Raw genomic sequence first — 13,274 nt, 5'->3', positions numbered from 1 at the left:
GGACTATTTGAACATGAAAATGAATTGATCATATAACATGTAAAATAGCACTGCATAGTCCTCACTGTATCAATTAAATATAGATCAATCTTTATTAAAGTTACAGAAGTTATTCAGTCAAGAGCAGTGAGTTTGATTAACATTAAACACAGACACTGCAGGAGCGTTAGGCTGCTGTCACTTTAAGAACGAATGCACTGATCCAGTACACGAATACTGTACACGTGCGTTTCAGTTCTCGACTATTTATGTTCAGTTAACACATAACTTTCACGAGTTCACATCTACATATAATTAGTACAATAAGTTTATGCGTATTTGGCGTGCTGTCCGGGGGGAGGGCTCCGAGCTCGGAGTTAGGCCCGAACCCAGAGTACTCCCCCCAGTTGGTAAGTGTAGATGGAACTGGAAGTGAGGAGATGGGGTGGAGGAGGGATGCTGACAAACTTTCAATGAACAGAGATAGGTCTGCTGTGAATTTATACTCTGTCATTGAGTTGATTACTGATTAATCTCCAGCTGTGCATAATTTGGTTAATTATCTGAACCTGCTCCTCCCGAACTTTGTTAATAAAACATCATATGTTTACTAGGATACTCGCCAAGACGGATATTTTGTATGAAATTGTCGGTTCAAGCGCAAGAAGCCGTGAAAGAGCTCAATCCAGTGTGCGTCTGATGTGCAGTTGCACACACAACTTCTCACACAGTTATCGCGAGTTATCTTTCACGTCGTCTTGCGCTTGAATGTTTAACTTATAACTGTGCTAAACTTATGTTTTGCATCTATTTAGCCAGTGGCTAGTAAATTGCACGACTAGTCGACAGTAATTGAGTTAAAGACATTTTTAGTCGGCTCTAAATCTGGTCACGCGCGAGTGATGTACTCAGTGTGGAGGGTTGCTGTAATGCTCATGGGACTCCAGCAAATGTTCTTTATTCACTGATGTTGCCATCTGGGGAAACGGTTTGAATGTTAAATTCACAGACATGAACCGTACTCAATGTTGGTGTGTGTGTGTGTGTGTGTGTGTGTGTGTGTGTGTGTCAGGAATTGGAGTGCTTGCAGGATCATTTAGAGGATCTGATCCCTGAATGCAGGGAAGTGGTGGGAAACCTCACAGAACTGGAGTCCGAGGTACAGAAAGATACTTTTGTGCTGTTTAGTCCTGAAATATCTAAAATGTATCAATACATGTATATATAAATCTATACAGTGTTGTGAGCGAGACGTGGGTCTGGACTGATTTCTGTGCGTCTGCTTTTCCAGGACATTCAGATCAAGCCGTTGTTGATCCGAGCCTGTGAGCCCGTGATCCAGTCCTACTGTCACGTGAGTCTCAGATCGCAAAAAGATCTATTTCATGCTTATCGTTTAGATCTTAAATCTCATTTAATCAAATGTCATCATCATATTTTCAGAAATCATTATCATGTTGATGTTTCTCATTACTATCATTTTGATGCATTTACCATTATTATCATTCGAAATGTATGTTTAATACTTTTCTTTGATTAATCTTAATCCCTCAAATGTAGCTTACCCATGACTTACGGGTAAACTTTTGTACTTGCTGTTTAGATGAGGGCAAAAGTCTGTAAGTTTCCGATGTCTCGATACAGTGGTACAGCTAAGAGCGGGAAAACATGAAAAATAGATATGTGTGTGTCCGCTTCAATGCGATACACTACACTATGAAAAGAGGAACTTAGCTCAGATCCGATAAGCAACTGTATAATAGCAAGATTAATATCTGTATCCTTAGATGATAATCCTTAGATTTTCATTTTATTTCCACAAATTTTAAATATATACAATAAGAGCAAGAAAATACAATGCAAATACTGTGCAGGGAGAGGCAGATTTAAAGCCCTCCCCTTAAACAACTTTAGAGAAACTTTAAAATGAAAGAAAGAGCTAAACTATAATAAAAAATATATATAAATGTATATGACTGAATCAAATGAATTACAACATATAGCCTATCGAAACCCCCCCACCCCAAAACATACATACCAAAAACAAACCCTGTAGGGCTCATAAATGCATAACAACAACGGAAAATACAGTATATAAGACACAATTACAAAGCAACAATGAAATGATCCTTTATACATCTTTTATAATATATTAGAGATGAACATTTTCTTTGCTAGATGCGATAAACAGATTTAGGGGTATTAAATTATGGAATGGATTGAGTATTGACCTCTACAAGTGAGAAACTTGACGAGTGACAGTGAACCTGTGAATTTACTCTAAAATACATCTTAAACTGCTCTGGAATGTTACCGTCACTTGAATATATCTTATAAATGCAAAAATATTAATATCATAAATAGTAAGAACTTGAAGTTTCTGAAAGGCGCAGAAGAAGTATATGCATTTGATCGGGTTCAATCCTAACAAAACGTTTCTGAAGGATCGTGGTTTTTTAAAAATATTAGTAGGAAAAGTGCTTGCCCAAACAATATTACAATAACTTAAACTATAGTAAAGAGTAAGAAGACATTCTGTAGTAACAAGATGCCTAACTCGCCTTATTATTTTTCTCATAGTCCGCGTGTTCCCTCCAACTCAGGCTCTCATCTACAAAAACTCCTAATTGTAATTTTTTATAAATCCACTAAAAATGATAAAATTACATTTATTAATATTTAAAGTAATTTATTTAAATTAAACCAATTAGCATAACCAATTGAACTATCATTTACATTCTTAAACAATAAATTACAATTTGAATGAGAGAACTAATGTTGTATCGTCAGCAAACATTACTGGAGTAAGAATATTTGAAACACTTGACAAATCATTTATGTAAATGAGAACTAGTAAGGGTCCAAGAACGGACCCCTGAGGAACGCCACAGAGTAATCCTCCTCTGCCAGACCAGCAACCCTTAAAGCAAACTAACTGGCTTCTGTTAAAAATGTCATTTCAGCCGTTTGTATGTAATATCATGAAAACCATATTTATACAGCTTTTCCAATCAAATTAAATAATTAACTGTATCAAAAGCTTTTGACAGATCTATCAAAATACTACATGTGAATTCATGGTTTTCAAGTGCAAAATCTGCTTTTATATACAATTTTCTCTCAAAGTTTTGAGAAACATGGAAAAATAGATGTAGGTCTATAGTATACAAATATTTTTATATACTTTTTTGTGAGCAAGTGGTGCAATATTGAACATTTCACCTGTTTGACGAGAAACACAGAAATATTATCATGACCCGCTGAAGATATTTTTAATTCATCAATAATTTCACTTATTTCCTGTTTCTCAGGTGACTTAAAAATAGAGATAATAGGAAAATGTCCTGATGTGTATATATATGTATAATCCAAGGGCTCACCAGTACCAATAGGAACATTATCAGTCAATTTATAAGCAACATTAAGAAAAGAATCATTAAATTTGAGTACGTCAAATGGATTATTTAAAAAATTGTTACCATCTACAAAGTGTGAAGTAATCATCTCTGTGCAACCACTGATCTAGACTCAGACCTTGAGCACTCACAACCTGTCTTTGTACCAGCGGAGTATTAAACCCAGTGTGTTAATTATATTTCACTTGGAAATATTAGAAGTCAAAAAACTCTTAATTTATGTTTCTTTATTAAATTTATAATCCTGATTATGGATGAATTCATTTTACTCTTCATTTATTATTTGATTGTCTGCTGTTGAGAAATACTGGATCTCCTCCATGCATCATCTCTGTTAAAGAGGAATCATCTTAATAATAATAATAATAATAATAATACATTTAATTTTAGGCGCCTTTCAAGCCACCCAAGGTCACCTTACAAATATAAATAAAATAAGTAAAATAACATTAATGTCTAAAAATAAACTGTTAACTGCTATTAAAAGAATTTAAAAACAACTAATTAGCTAATGCTAATGAGGTGGAGGGGTGCTTAAAGTTTATAAGCTGACTTGAAAAGATGGGTTTTGAGAGTGGTTTTGAATTGAGAAATAGAGTCTATAGCACGAATATGAGGGGGAAGAGAGTTCCAGAGTTTTGGTGCAGCATGGGAGAAAGCCCTTGCTCCCATTGTGGAGAGTCTGATGTCTGGTGTTACCAGTAATCCTGCTGATGATGAACGAAGTGAACGTGAGGGTATGTAGGTCTGTAACAGTTCTGTGATATATGAAGGGGCGAGGTTGTGCAGGGCTTTGAATGTCATTAACAAGACTTTAAAGCTGATTCGTTGTGGTATTGGGAGCCAGTGCAGTTGTATCAGCAGGGGTGTGACATGGTCGGTAGACTTGGTACGGGTGATGATGCGTGCAGCTGAATTTTGGAGAAGTTGGAGCCGGTGGAGTAATTTATTGGGGATTCCTTGCAGGATCGCATTACAATAGTCGATGCGAGAGGTCACCAGGGTGTTGACAAGGACTTCAGTGGAGTGTTGCGAAAGTGAGGGGCGCAGCTTTGAAATGTTTCTGAGGTGAAAATAAGCCGTCCGACAGATGTAATTGATGTGTTTGGAAAATGAAAGGGTACTGTCCAAAATAACTCCCAGGCTCTTAACCTGTTTGGAGACTGGTATGACATCCTCCCCAATAGATAATGATGACAGGTTGGATTTTTTGAGTGTGGATGGAGTGCCAATGACCAATAGCTCTGTTTTGTTACTGTTTAGCTGGAGATAATTGGTGGTCATCCATGCCATGAAGAATAATCTTCATCTTCATCTTCTTCATCTTCTTCTTCTGTGTCTCTCGCAGGACGTGGCTGATAACCAGATCGACACCGGGGACCTGATGGAGTGTCTCGTTGCCAATAAACACCAGAAGGAAGTGAATGAGAAGTGTGCCGTGGGAGTCACACACTTCCAGCTGGTGCGTCTGCCGATCACACACACTCGCTCTTCTTCTTTCTGTCACCACAGTTCTGTCAACCGTCCGTTTCTCCTCCTCATCCTCAGATCCACATGAAGGACTTCCGCTTCTCCTACAAGTTCAAGATGGCCTGCAAGGAGGACGTGCTCAAACTGTGTCCCAACATCAAGAAGAAGTGAGCGCATGGCACGGCTGTTGGGTTTGCTTGTGTCATACTGGTCACATGAGCTACACTGAAGCATGATGGGAAGGTCCTGAGTGTGTGTGTGTGTCCTCAGGGTGGATGTGGTGATCTGTCTGAGTACCACCGTGAGGAACGACACGTTACAGGAGGTCGAAGAGCAGCGCGTCTCCATGAAGTGCCGAAAGCAGCTGCGCGTGGAGGAACTGGAGATGGTCAGTGCACTAACACACACCTCACACTAACACACACCTCACACGAGAGCCCGATGAGGTCAGCGGTGCGCAATCCTGTCATCATAACAGAAGTTACTGTATAACGTGGAAATTCACAGAAATGTTTCCTTTTTTGACACAAACAGTCGCTTCACCAGCATTAATATATCATGAACACACAGAAACTCTCAGCTCTTCACGGCAACCTGTCAAAATAAAAGTTCAGTTTATCTTGAAGAAATTACGACAGAATTATATTTCTGTCAGGACCACTACCGTCAAATATGATTGACAATTAGCATACAGTTTGGATTGGCGGTATGGTTCCGTTCTGGGCGAGAACTCCCTGCGCATCCATGCAGCCTAGCATGGATAAGAGCAGGGAGAGCAGCAATAATCCCCCTTGGGGTAAACAGAACAGAACCAACATGAAAATTTGCAAATATATTTAATTCAAGATTTTAAAGTAACACATTATTCGATAATTATTCTGATTCAAGGGGAATCAGAATGTCAAATCCTGACAGGGCGAGAGGATGAGCTGGGGATGGAGGAGGGTAATTCGCTCCTGAGAAACGCGATAGCTGCTGCTGATAATACTGAAGGAGCTTATATATGTATATGGTGATAGGTGTCGTATTACTATAGGTAGATGTGGATCAGCTGAGGGTCAGCTGATGCGAGCTTGACTAACGTGACCTGCCAGAACTAACGCTACGCTTGATTTCTGTCAGGACCACTACCGTCAAATATGATTGACAATTAGCATACAGTTTGGATTGGCGGTATGGTTCCGTTCTGGGTGAGAACTCCCTGCGCATCCATGCAGCCTAGCATGGATAAGAGCAGGGAGAGCAGCAATAATCCCCCAAAACAAAACCATATGCCACTATCCCCCAAAACCAACTGACAGCGCAATCTGGATGCTTTTGTAGTTACCTGAGTGAGCCAAGGCAACAAGCATGTTGCCAATACCTGAAAAGCTTGAGCAACAGCATGCTACCAACAATACCAGAAAGCCTTAAGCAAGTATGTCGCCCTTACCTAGATGGCCTAAACGAGTATGATGCCAATACCCACATAACCATAGCAACAAGTATGTTGTCAATACCCAAAATGTTCAGCAGTAAACATGCATATTGCAATGAATGACATACCACCTGAAATGAAGAAGTGAAAATTAGATATCAAAATGAATCAGCTGCTTGCTTGTTGTATATCCGCAGTCCAGTTCCAGTTTCTTTGAGTGACGCCTGTGAGCTGTCAATGACGTCATAACCTTGTTATACTTGGTTGTAGTTTACTTCTGTAGAAAAGAGAAAAATTATAAAAAATGATATATACACACACATTTTGTTATTATAATTTTTACACACTACCCCCACCATGACTGAGGCTGATAGAATGGTTACATCCTGATTTTAGCATCATATGTTGAGCACTATAGATCCAATCATGGGGAAGCATCACACCAAGCTGGAGCAAGCAAGGACACATGGCAACAAGCGTGTTCCTGTAGCCAATTTAACAATTGTATGGGATCTATTGGGGGAAGCTTACACCCCTAGCGGCAGCAAAATCTAATACAAGCATGTTGTATAATCGCGGAACTATTGCTAAAACTAGTGTAGTTTAGCAGGGGAAGCCTACACCCTACAGCAATGGCCCCGACTAGCGGCAACAAACTAATACAACAAGCATAATGTGTAAATCACAGAACTATTGCTAAAACTAGTGTAGTTTAGCAGGGGAAGCATACACCCTACAGTAATAGCTCTGACTAGCGGCAACAAACTAATACAACAAGCATAGTGTGTAAATCACAGAACTATTGCTAAAACTAGTGTAGTTTGGCAAGGGAAGCATACACCCTACAGTAATAGCTCTGACTAGCGACAAGAAAACTAATACAACTAGCATGTTTGTATAACCATAGGACTAGTATTAAACTAGTGTAGTCCGGTCGGAGAAGCGTACACCCTCTAGCTCTGAGTCAGATGCAGTGCGCAGCTAAGCAATGACATACTGTGCTTCCTCATTAATGAACATGATTACTGCTCCCGTCCTACGGATTCCTTCGGCTGTGGAGGTGAAGATGACGACTCCCATGATTCCACACTCCTTCACAGGACCATCAAGCTACGATGTTGTTAGTTTTGAATACCAGACCTCTGCGGTGAATGTACTGTTTGCACAAGTATGTTACTGATATCTAGATAGCTTTAGCCACAAGCATGTGGTAACTTTAACACATTATGTTGCAATAATCAGATAGAATAAAGAACAGGCATTTTTCCAATGCAACCAGATAGCATAAACAACACTTGATTACTATAGCATGTTGCTGAGGACAGTATGCACAAGCCGAAGTAACAAGCATATATTCGATAACATTGCACTAGCAACCACCATACAGTACTGATAGCAATGTTGCTGAAATGACAGCATATTACTGATGCCTGAACAATTTAGCACAGCATGTGACAATGACACCAGGTATAAGCCTAAAACACAGCCATGTTCCAAATAACGACTGGGCTAAATAACCTTAAAAATAAAATAACTGTTTCAATAGCAACTAACATCTTTTAAAGCAAGCAGTTTTTAATAGCCACTATATAGCCTTAGAACAAGCAGGGTTTCAATAATAGTTTTTATTTTTTATTTTTTTGACATATACACACACCTTAAATATACCACCATATAAATATACCACCAGTCTATAAAGATGCAAGCCCTTAAAAAAAACAATGCATTAAAATGAAAGCACTGTAAAATACCATACACTGTAGCTTTAAGAACGACGTGTTTCCAAGAACTAGATAGACCAAGCGTGTCCGAAGTGACTCAACTGAATTGTGACTGTTTACTGTCTTTTTTAAAGCTGTGCCACAGCAGAATATTTCCATTTGCACCATGAATTGTTAATTCATATCAAGCAGCTGCTTAAATCTGTGCTGCATAGCGCTAAAAGCACAGCATGTGCAACGCGATCAGTTGCCAATGACAACACATAGTAACGCACATAACCAATATGATCGCATAAGCCTAGCAAGAGCATTTTAATGAAAACGACAAAGTTAGAATAGCCCAAGCCACACGTATAGCATTAGCAACAAGCATGTTGCCAAAACCCTGATAGATTTTAGCAATGAGCATTAAAAAGGAGCTTAGCTTAGCTTTGTGAAGACTTTCAGAGATGAATGGAGAATGAATCACGTCGAGTCCTGTGTCAATAATGCAGCGATGCAGACTGATGTCACTTCCAAATCAGGCAATTTATGATCAATGCGGCAAATCTCGTGTTCAAGTTTAAGATGAATCTGAGGTGAAATCCTTGTGGGGAACGAATTCCTCTTGCTAAATTCCCGATTGCATGATTCCTTGTGAGATGATGTTGTTTGCCTGCCGAATTTCGCCATTTAATTAGCTCCTGAGAAACGCGATAGCTGCTGCTGATAATACTGAAGGAGCTTATATATGTATATGGTGATAGGTGTCGTATTCCTATAGGTAGATGTGGATCAGCTGAGGGTCAGCTGATGCGAGCTTGACTGACGTGACCTGCCAGAACTAACGCTACGCTTGATATCTGTTGTACAGTAGAATTTAGCTACGTCTCAAAGTAATAATATTAACACTAATAATCATTTATTATTATTAAAACATCATTTTTTTAAGGAATAATCACAAAAACAATAAATTAAATGAATGTTTTATGCCTTCATTTGATTGCCAGAGAAATGTAACAACACAGGGGAAAAGAAACATTTCACAGAAACGAAAAGGAAAAAACTAAAAACGTAATTTGTGTTAAAAAGAAAACAATTAATTTCATAGGGCTCTAAATGTAATTTGTTAAACTTTTAATAAGTTGTTGGTAAATTATTTCATGAATTCATTTGATTACATGTGCTTTTTGATTGCTAAAATTTTATTTAACGATTAAAATGAGTCCAAAAAAAACAACGCATTTCATAGGGCCCTATAAAACACATTTGAACAGATATAATGATGTGTAGGTCTGAAGTGTGCGGTTAGAGCTCTGATGTGTGTGTGTGTGTGTGTGTGTGTGTGTGTGTGTGTGTGTGTGTGTGTGTGTGTGTGTGTGTGTGTGTGTGTGTGTGTGTGTGTGTGTGTCAGTCGGAGGACATTCGTCTGCAGCCGGATCTGCACGAGAGCTGTCGTCAGGACATCAAGCAGCACTGCCAGAACGTGGTGTTCGGGAACGCTCAGGTAAACCTTCATCATCATTGTCATCATCATCATCACTTTACGTGCAACCGCATACTCATCTCTGTGTGTGTGTGTGTGTGTGTGTGTGTGTGTGTGTGTGTGTGTGTGTGTGTGTGTGCTCAGGTGATCGAGTGTCTGAAGGAGAACAAGAAGCACCTGACCCAGCAGTGCCATCAGAAGGTGTTCAGACTGCAGGAGACCGAGATGATGGACCCCGAGCTCGACTTCCAGCTCATGAGGGTCTGCAAGCAGATGATCCGGGTGACCAACCTCATCACACACCATCACACAGCATCTCACACACAGTCTCGGCCAGGAAAACAGAGAAAAGTCTTAATCATTTCAGGAGCTCCTTTGGAGATGAAGAAAAAGCAGAAATCGTGATAATCTAATACGCATTCAAACAATCTAAACGTTTAGGATATGATATATATTTATATATTTTAAATGAATCTAACTATAGTCACTTTTAATTTTAAATGGTTTAAAGGCTGAAATGTTAGGTGTCATTTAAATTAAATAAAAACTTAAGTTTAAATTATTTACAGTCATTTTATGGTTTAAATGTTACTGTAGATCTTGCTCTACCCAACTCATAAAGCGTTGATTTTATTTGTGCAGGTCTTAAATGTTATTTTAATAACGCTGCAGAAACCCTGTAATAAGACCTTAAACCTGAAAGATGGCTTTCTGTTCTGTCCTCCAGCGTTTCTGCAGCGAGACTGATGCCAAGAACATGTTACAGTGTCTGAAACAAAACAAGAACAGCGAGACCATGGACCCTAAATGCAAACAGATGATCACGAAGAGACAGATCACCCAGAACACAGGTACACACACACACACACACACACACACACACACACACACACACACACGCACACAAACGAAACATATGGTTTCTTTAATCACTCGTCACTTCATACTAGTCATCTAGTAGCTTCTTTGGTAACACTTTACATTAATGTTCCATTAGTTAACTAGTAATCTTAGTCAATGCTTATTTCAACATTTAATAATATATTACTAAAATCCCAACCTGTATCTGTTAATATTATTTAAAGGCACAATATGTAACTTTTTTGCTTTAAAAATAGCAAAAATCACTATATCTATGTTATATATATTTTTTTTAGTTGTGTACTTACATTATCCCGACTGTTTCCAACAACTTTCACACCAGGAGAAATTTGTAATTTAATTGGAAGACACGTCCCGTTTCTTTATTTCCGTTTTGTCGCCGTCAATCGCGTCATATCCGCGTTGTCCCTGGTTTCCGCTCGTACTGCCATGGCAACCAGAGACCTCTGATAGTAACCAAAGCGACAGACGCAGACAACTGTGGAGTTCGCAATGTCTATCTGCACGCTGTTGTTGTTTCGTTCAAACATTATGGACCATGGCAAGCAGACTTTGGATAAAAAAGGAGAACTAAAACGAGAATCAGTATCAGCGCTGTGTTTTCGAGATGCCTAGAGCTCCCATAGACAGTATATAAACAAGAGCTCCACGTCCGAGACTTCAACCGCTCCTACATGTACTTTATTAAACAGGTGAGCACATTTACATAAAACTAATCAATGTTATATAGTTCAACAATGATAAAATGTCAGAATATGATCTGTATGTTATTCTAATGTTGATCTAGCTAGCTTACTGCTAGTCTCATACAGGCAAACTAACACATACATTTCAACACATTCAAATGCAGTTTAGTGTGATAGTGTGATGTTAGACCAGGTGAAACAGCGCTGCGTTACCTCACAAGTTTAATTTGTCTAATAAACTGACCTGTGAGTTGTAATTCTGCACTCGTGTAGTTCGGTAGAATGAAATATCCTTATTCCTTTTATATCCGCGGGACTCGCGTCGCGTGTGGAGCTGCTAGCTGTCTCTTAGCAATCCCGACCTGCTTCATATCACAGTCATGATAAAAGCATCGATGTATTCAGTCATCCATAAACATTATTAGATTGGTCGGCTTGACGTTGACGACAACATCCATAATTCTTAGTAAATGTTGCGTCATCAAACTACGCCTTTGTTATTGTAAAGAGGTTAGCGACTCCTAGCGGCGAAAAATGCCATACTGTACCTTTAATGGACCTGAGTTAACATGAGCTAAAAATTAACAATTGTATATTTGAATTAAATAATGTTAACAAAAATTAATAAGCGTAACATGTAATGTTTATTGTTGGTCAATGCACCAAATAATGTCTACTAATGGGTCTTCATTATATATAGTGTTACCCTTTTTTAATTTTTCTACTAACAACCATCAAAGAAATTTCATTTAAATCATTTTATATTAAATTTGAAATGGATAACAGTTGCGAGTAACCAGGGTCCGAAATTAACACCCGCCAAGCGCCAAATAAATAAAAGTAAATGAAATAAGCAATTTTGCAAGTAACCGGGTTGTAGGTTTTGCCTAAACTGCGGTTTAACTCTGTGGCTGCTGGATAGTTTGGGAATAGATGTTGGTTTGATATGTTTTTCAACCCTGTTTTATGAATTTGGGAGATTGAAACCGTTTCAGAACCTAGTAACACCTTTTCTAGCTACATTTTTATTCTATTTTTCTACTAATTAACCATTTAATCTAAATGAAATATTTGACTAAAATGGATCACAGAGTTGCAGTACAAGATGCCTGAAGTGGGAAAACACATGAAAATAGCCATATTTATGAAAAAGTGCTTGAGTTATTGAAAGACAATATATGTGAAATTAGTGTTTATTTACATTTTTTTGATGAAACAATATTTGCATGCTATAGATGTAGCCAATATCTATAAATATTTATAATATAAATAATACATATTCCCCATATAAATATCCAAGTATATGATGCATCTTCAATTCTTCAGGTCAATCATATATCCATGGGAGGAAAATTTGTTTGAATGAGGAAATATTTTCCTTTCAGTGGTTAAAGTTACCAGTCATTGCTTCTGCTGCACTTTCCTTGTACCCTTTTGTTTTATTAGTTTATTTTAATTTGACTATTTACTTTTTTAATAATTTGAAAGATAATAAATATATTGTTTGATTGTATTGTTTCCAAAAAAAGTAGTGCTTTAACAGTCCTGAAGTTTAATTTTACAGTATCTGTACGAACCCTGTAACAGGATTGTAGATTTTGCCTGAATTAAGATTTCTCTCAATAGAGGTCGGAACTAAAGGTTTCCTCATTATTAATAAACATTCCCCATGATTTTATTCTATAAATGAAAAGGGAAAGTTTGTGTGATCATTGTCCGTACAGTGTGTAACAGGTGTGAATGGGATGAAACTGTAATGTACCTTTTTTTTTTTTCACCATAGTTGAGAACGGTTGAAATTGTCCCCTTTGAGGAGCGTCACAATTTGAATTTGTGCCATTATTGGTATGAAAAGTAATGAGCCTCACTCCGTCAGTAACACCGTGTGCTAACTACACGCGACGGCGATAAAAGGTTATTTTCCATGTTAATCAGAGTGTGTGTCCTAACCAGCCGCGACGACTCTATTTCAGAAACGGTTTCTATTTTTCTGCGACGTCGCGCTGGAACAACAAACACAAAGTGTGGCGATGATGATCTCAGGTGCTGTTTATGTGCTTTATTTAATGTTAAAGGGCATATTGCAGGTTAGAAGACCCAACGAGTTAATGTATAGAAAAATAATTTAGGAACTAGATTTTCTTTAAAAAAAAAAAGTATAAATACGCTACAGTGGCTTCTGGAGTCTTTTTTGTGAGAAAATTTTACTTCCGCATCTGAAAATGGGCGTGACGTAGC

General features: G+C 38.1%; 1 protein-coding gene across 3 annotated transcripts in view; it reads left to right on the top strand.

The window, feature by feature from the left end:
• Nucleotides 1-13,274, top strand: part of LOC309475957 (Golgi apparatus protein 1-like) — a 65,403-nt gene that overhangs the window by 38,544 nt on the left and 13,585 nt on the right. For all 3 annotated transcript variants that reach the window (XM_082138981.1, XM_082138979.1, XM_082138980.1), the window contains 8 exons: nucleotides 1,052-1,138; nucleotides 1,271-1,333; nucleotides 4,744-4,857; nucleotides 4,944-5,032; nucleotides 5,136-5,253; nucleotides 9,397-9,489; nucleotides 9,613-9,750; nucleotides 10,196-10,319. In XM_082138981.1, the coding sequence (XP_081995107.1) occupies nucleotides 1,052-1,138; nucleotides 1,271-1,333; nucleotides 4,744-4,857; nucleotides 4,944-5,032; nucleotides 5,136-5,253; nucleotides 9,397-9,489; nucleotides 9,613-9,750; nucleotides 10,196-10,319 (826 nt within the window). The remainder of the gene's footprint in view (nucleotides 1-1,051; nucleotides 1,139-1,270; nucleotides 1,334-4,743; nucleotides 4,858-4,943; nucleotides 5,033-5,135; nucleotides 5,254-9,396; nucleotides 9,490-9,612; nucleotides 9,751-10,195; nucleotides 10,320-13,274) is intronic.

The sequence above is a fragment of the Leuciscus leuciscus genome (assembly GCF_965113295.1).
Source record: "Leuciscus leuciscus genome assembly, chromosome: 15".
NCBI classification, from domain to species: domain Eukaryota; kingdom Metazoa; phylum Chordata; class Actinopteri; order Cypriniformes; family Leuciscidae; genus Leuciscus; species Leuciscus leuciscus.
Note: the sequence above shows the minus strand (reverse complement) of the source record. Positions and strands in the feature narration are given on the sequence as shown.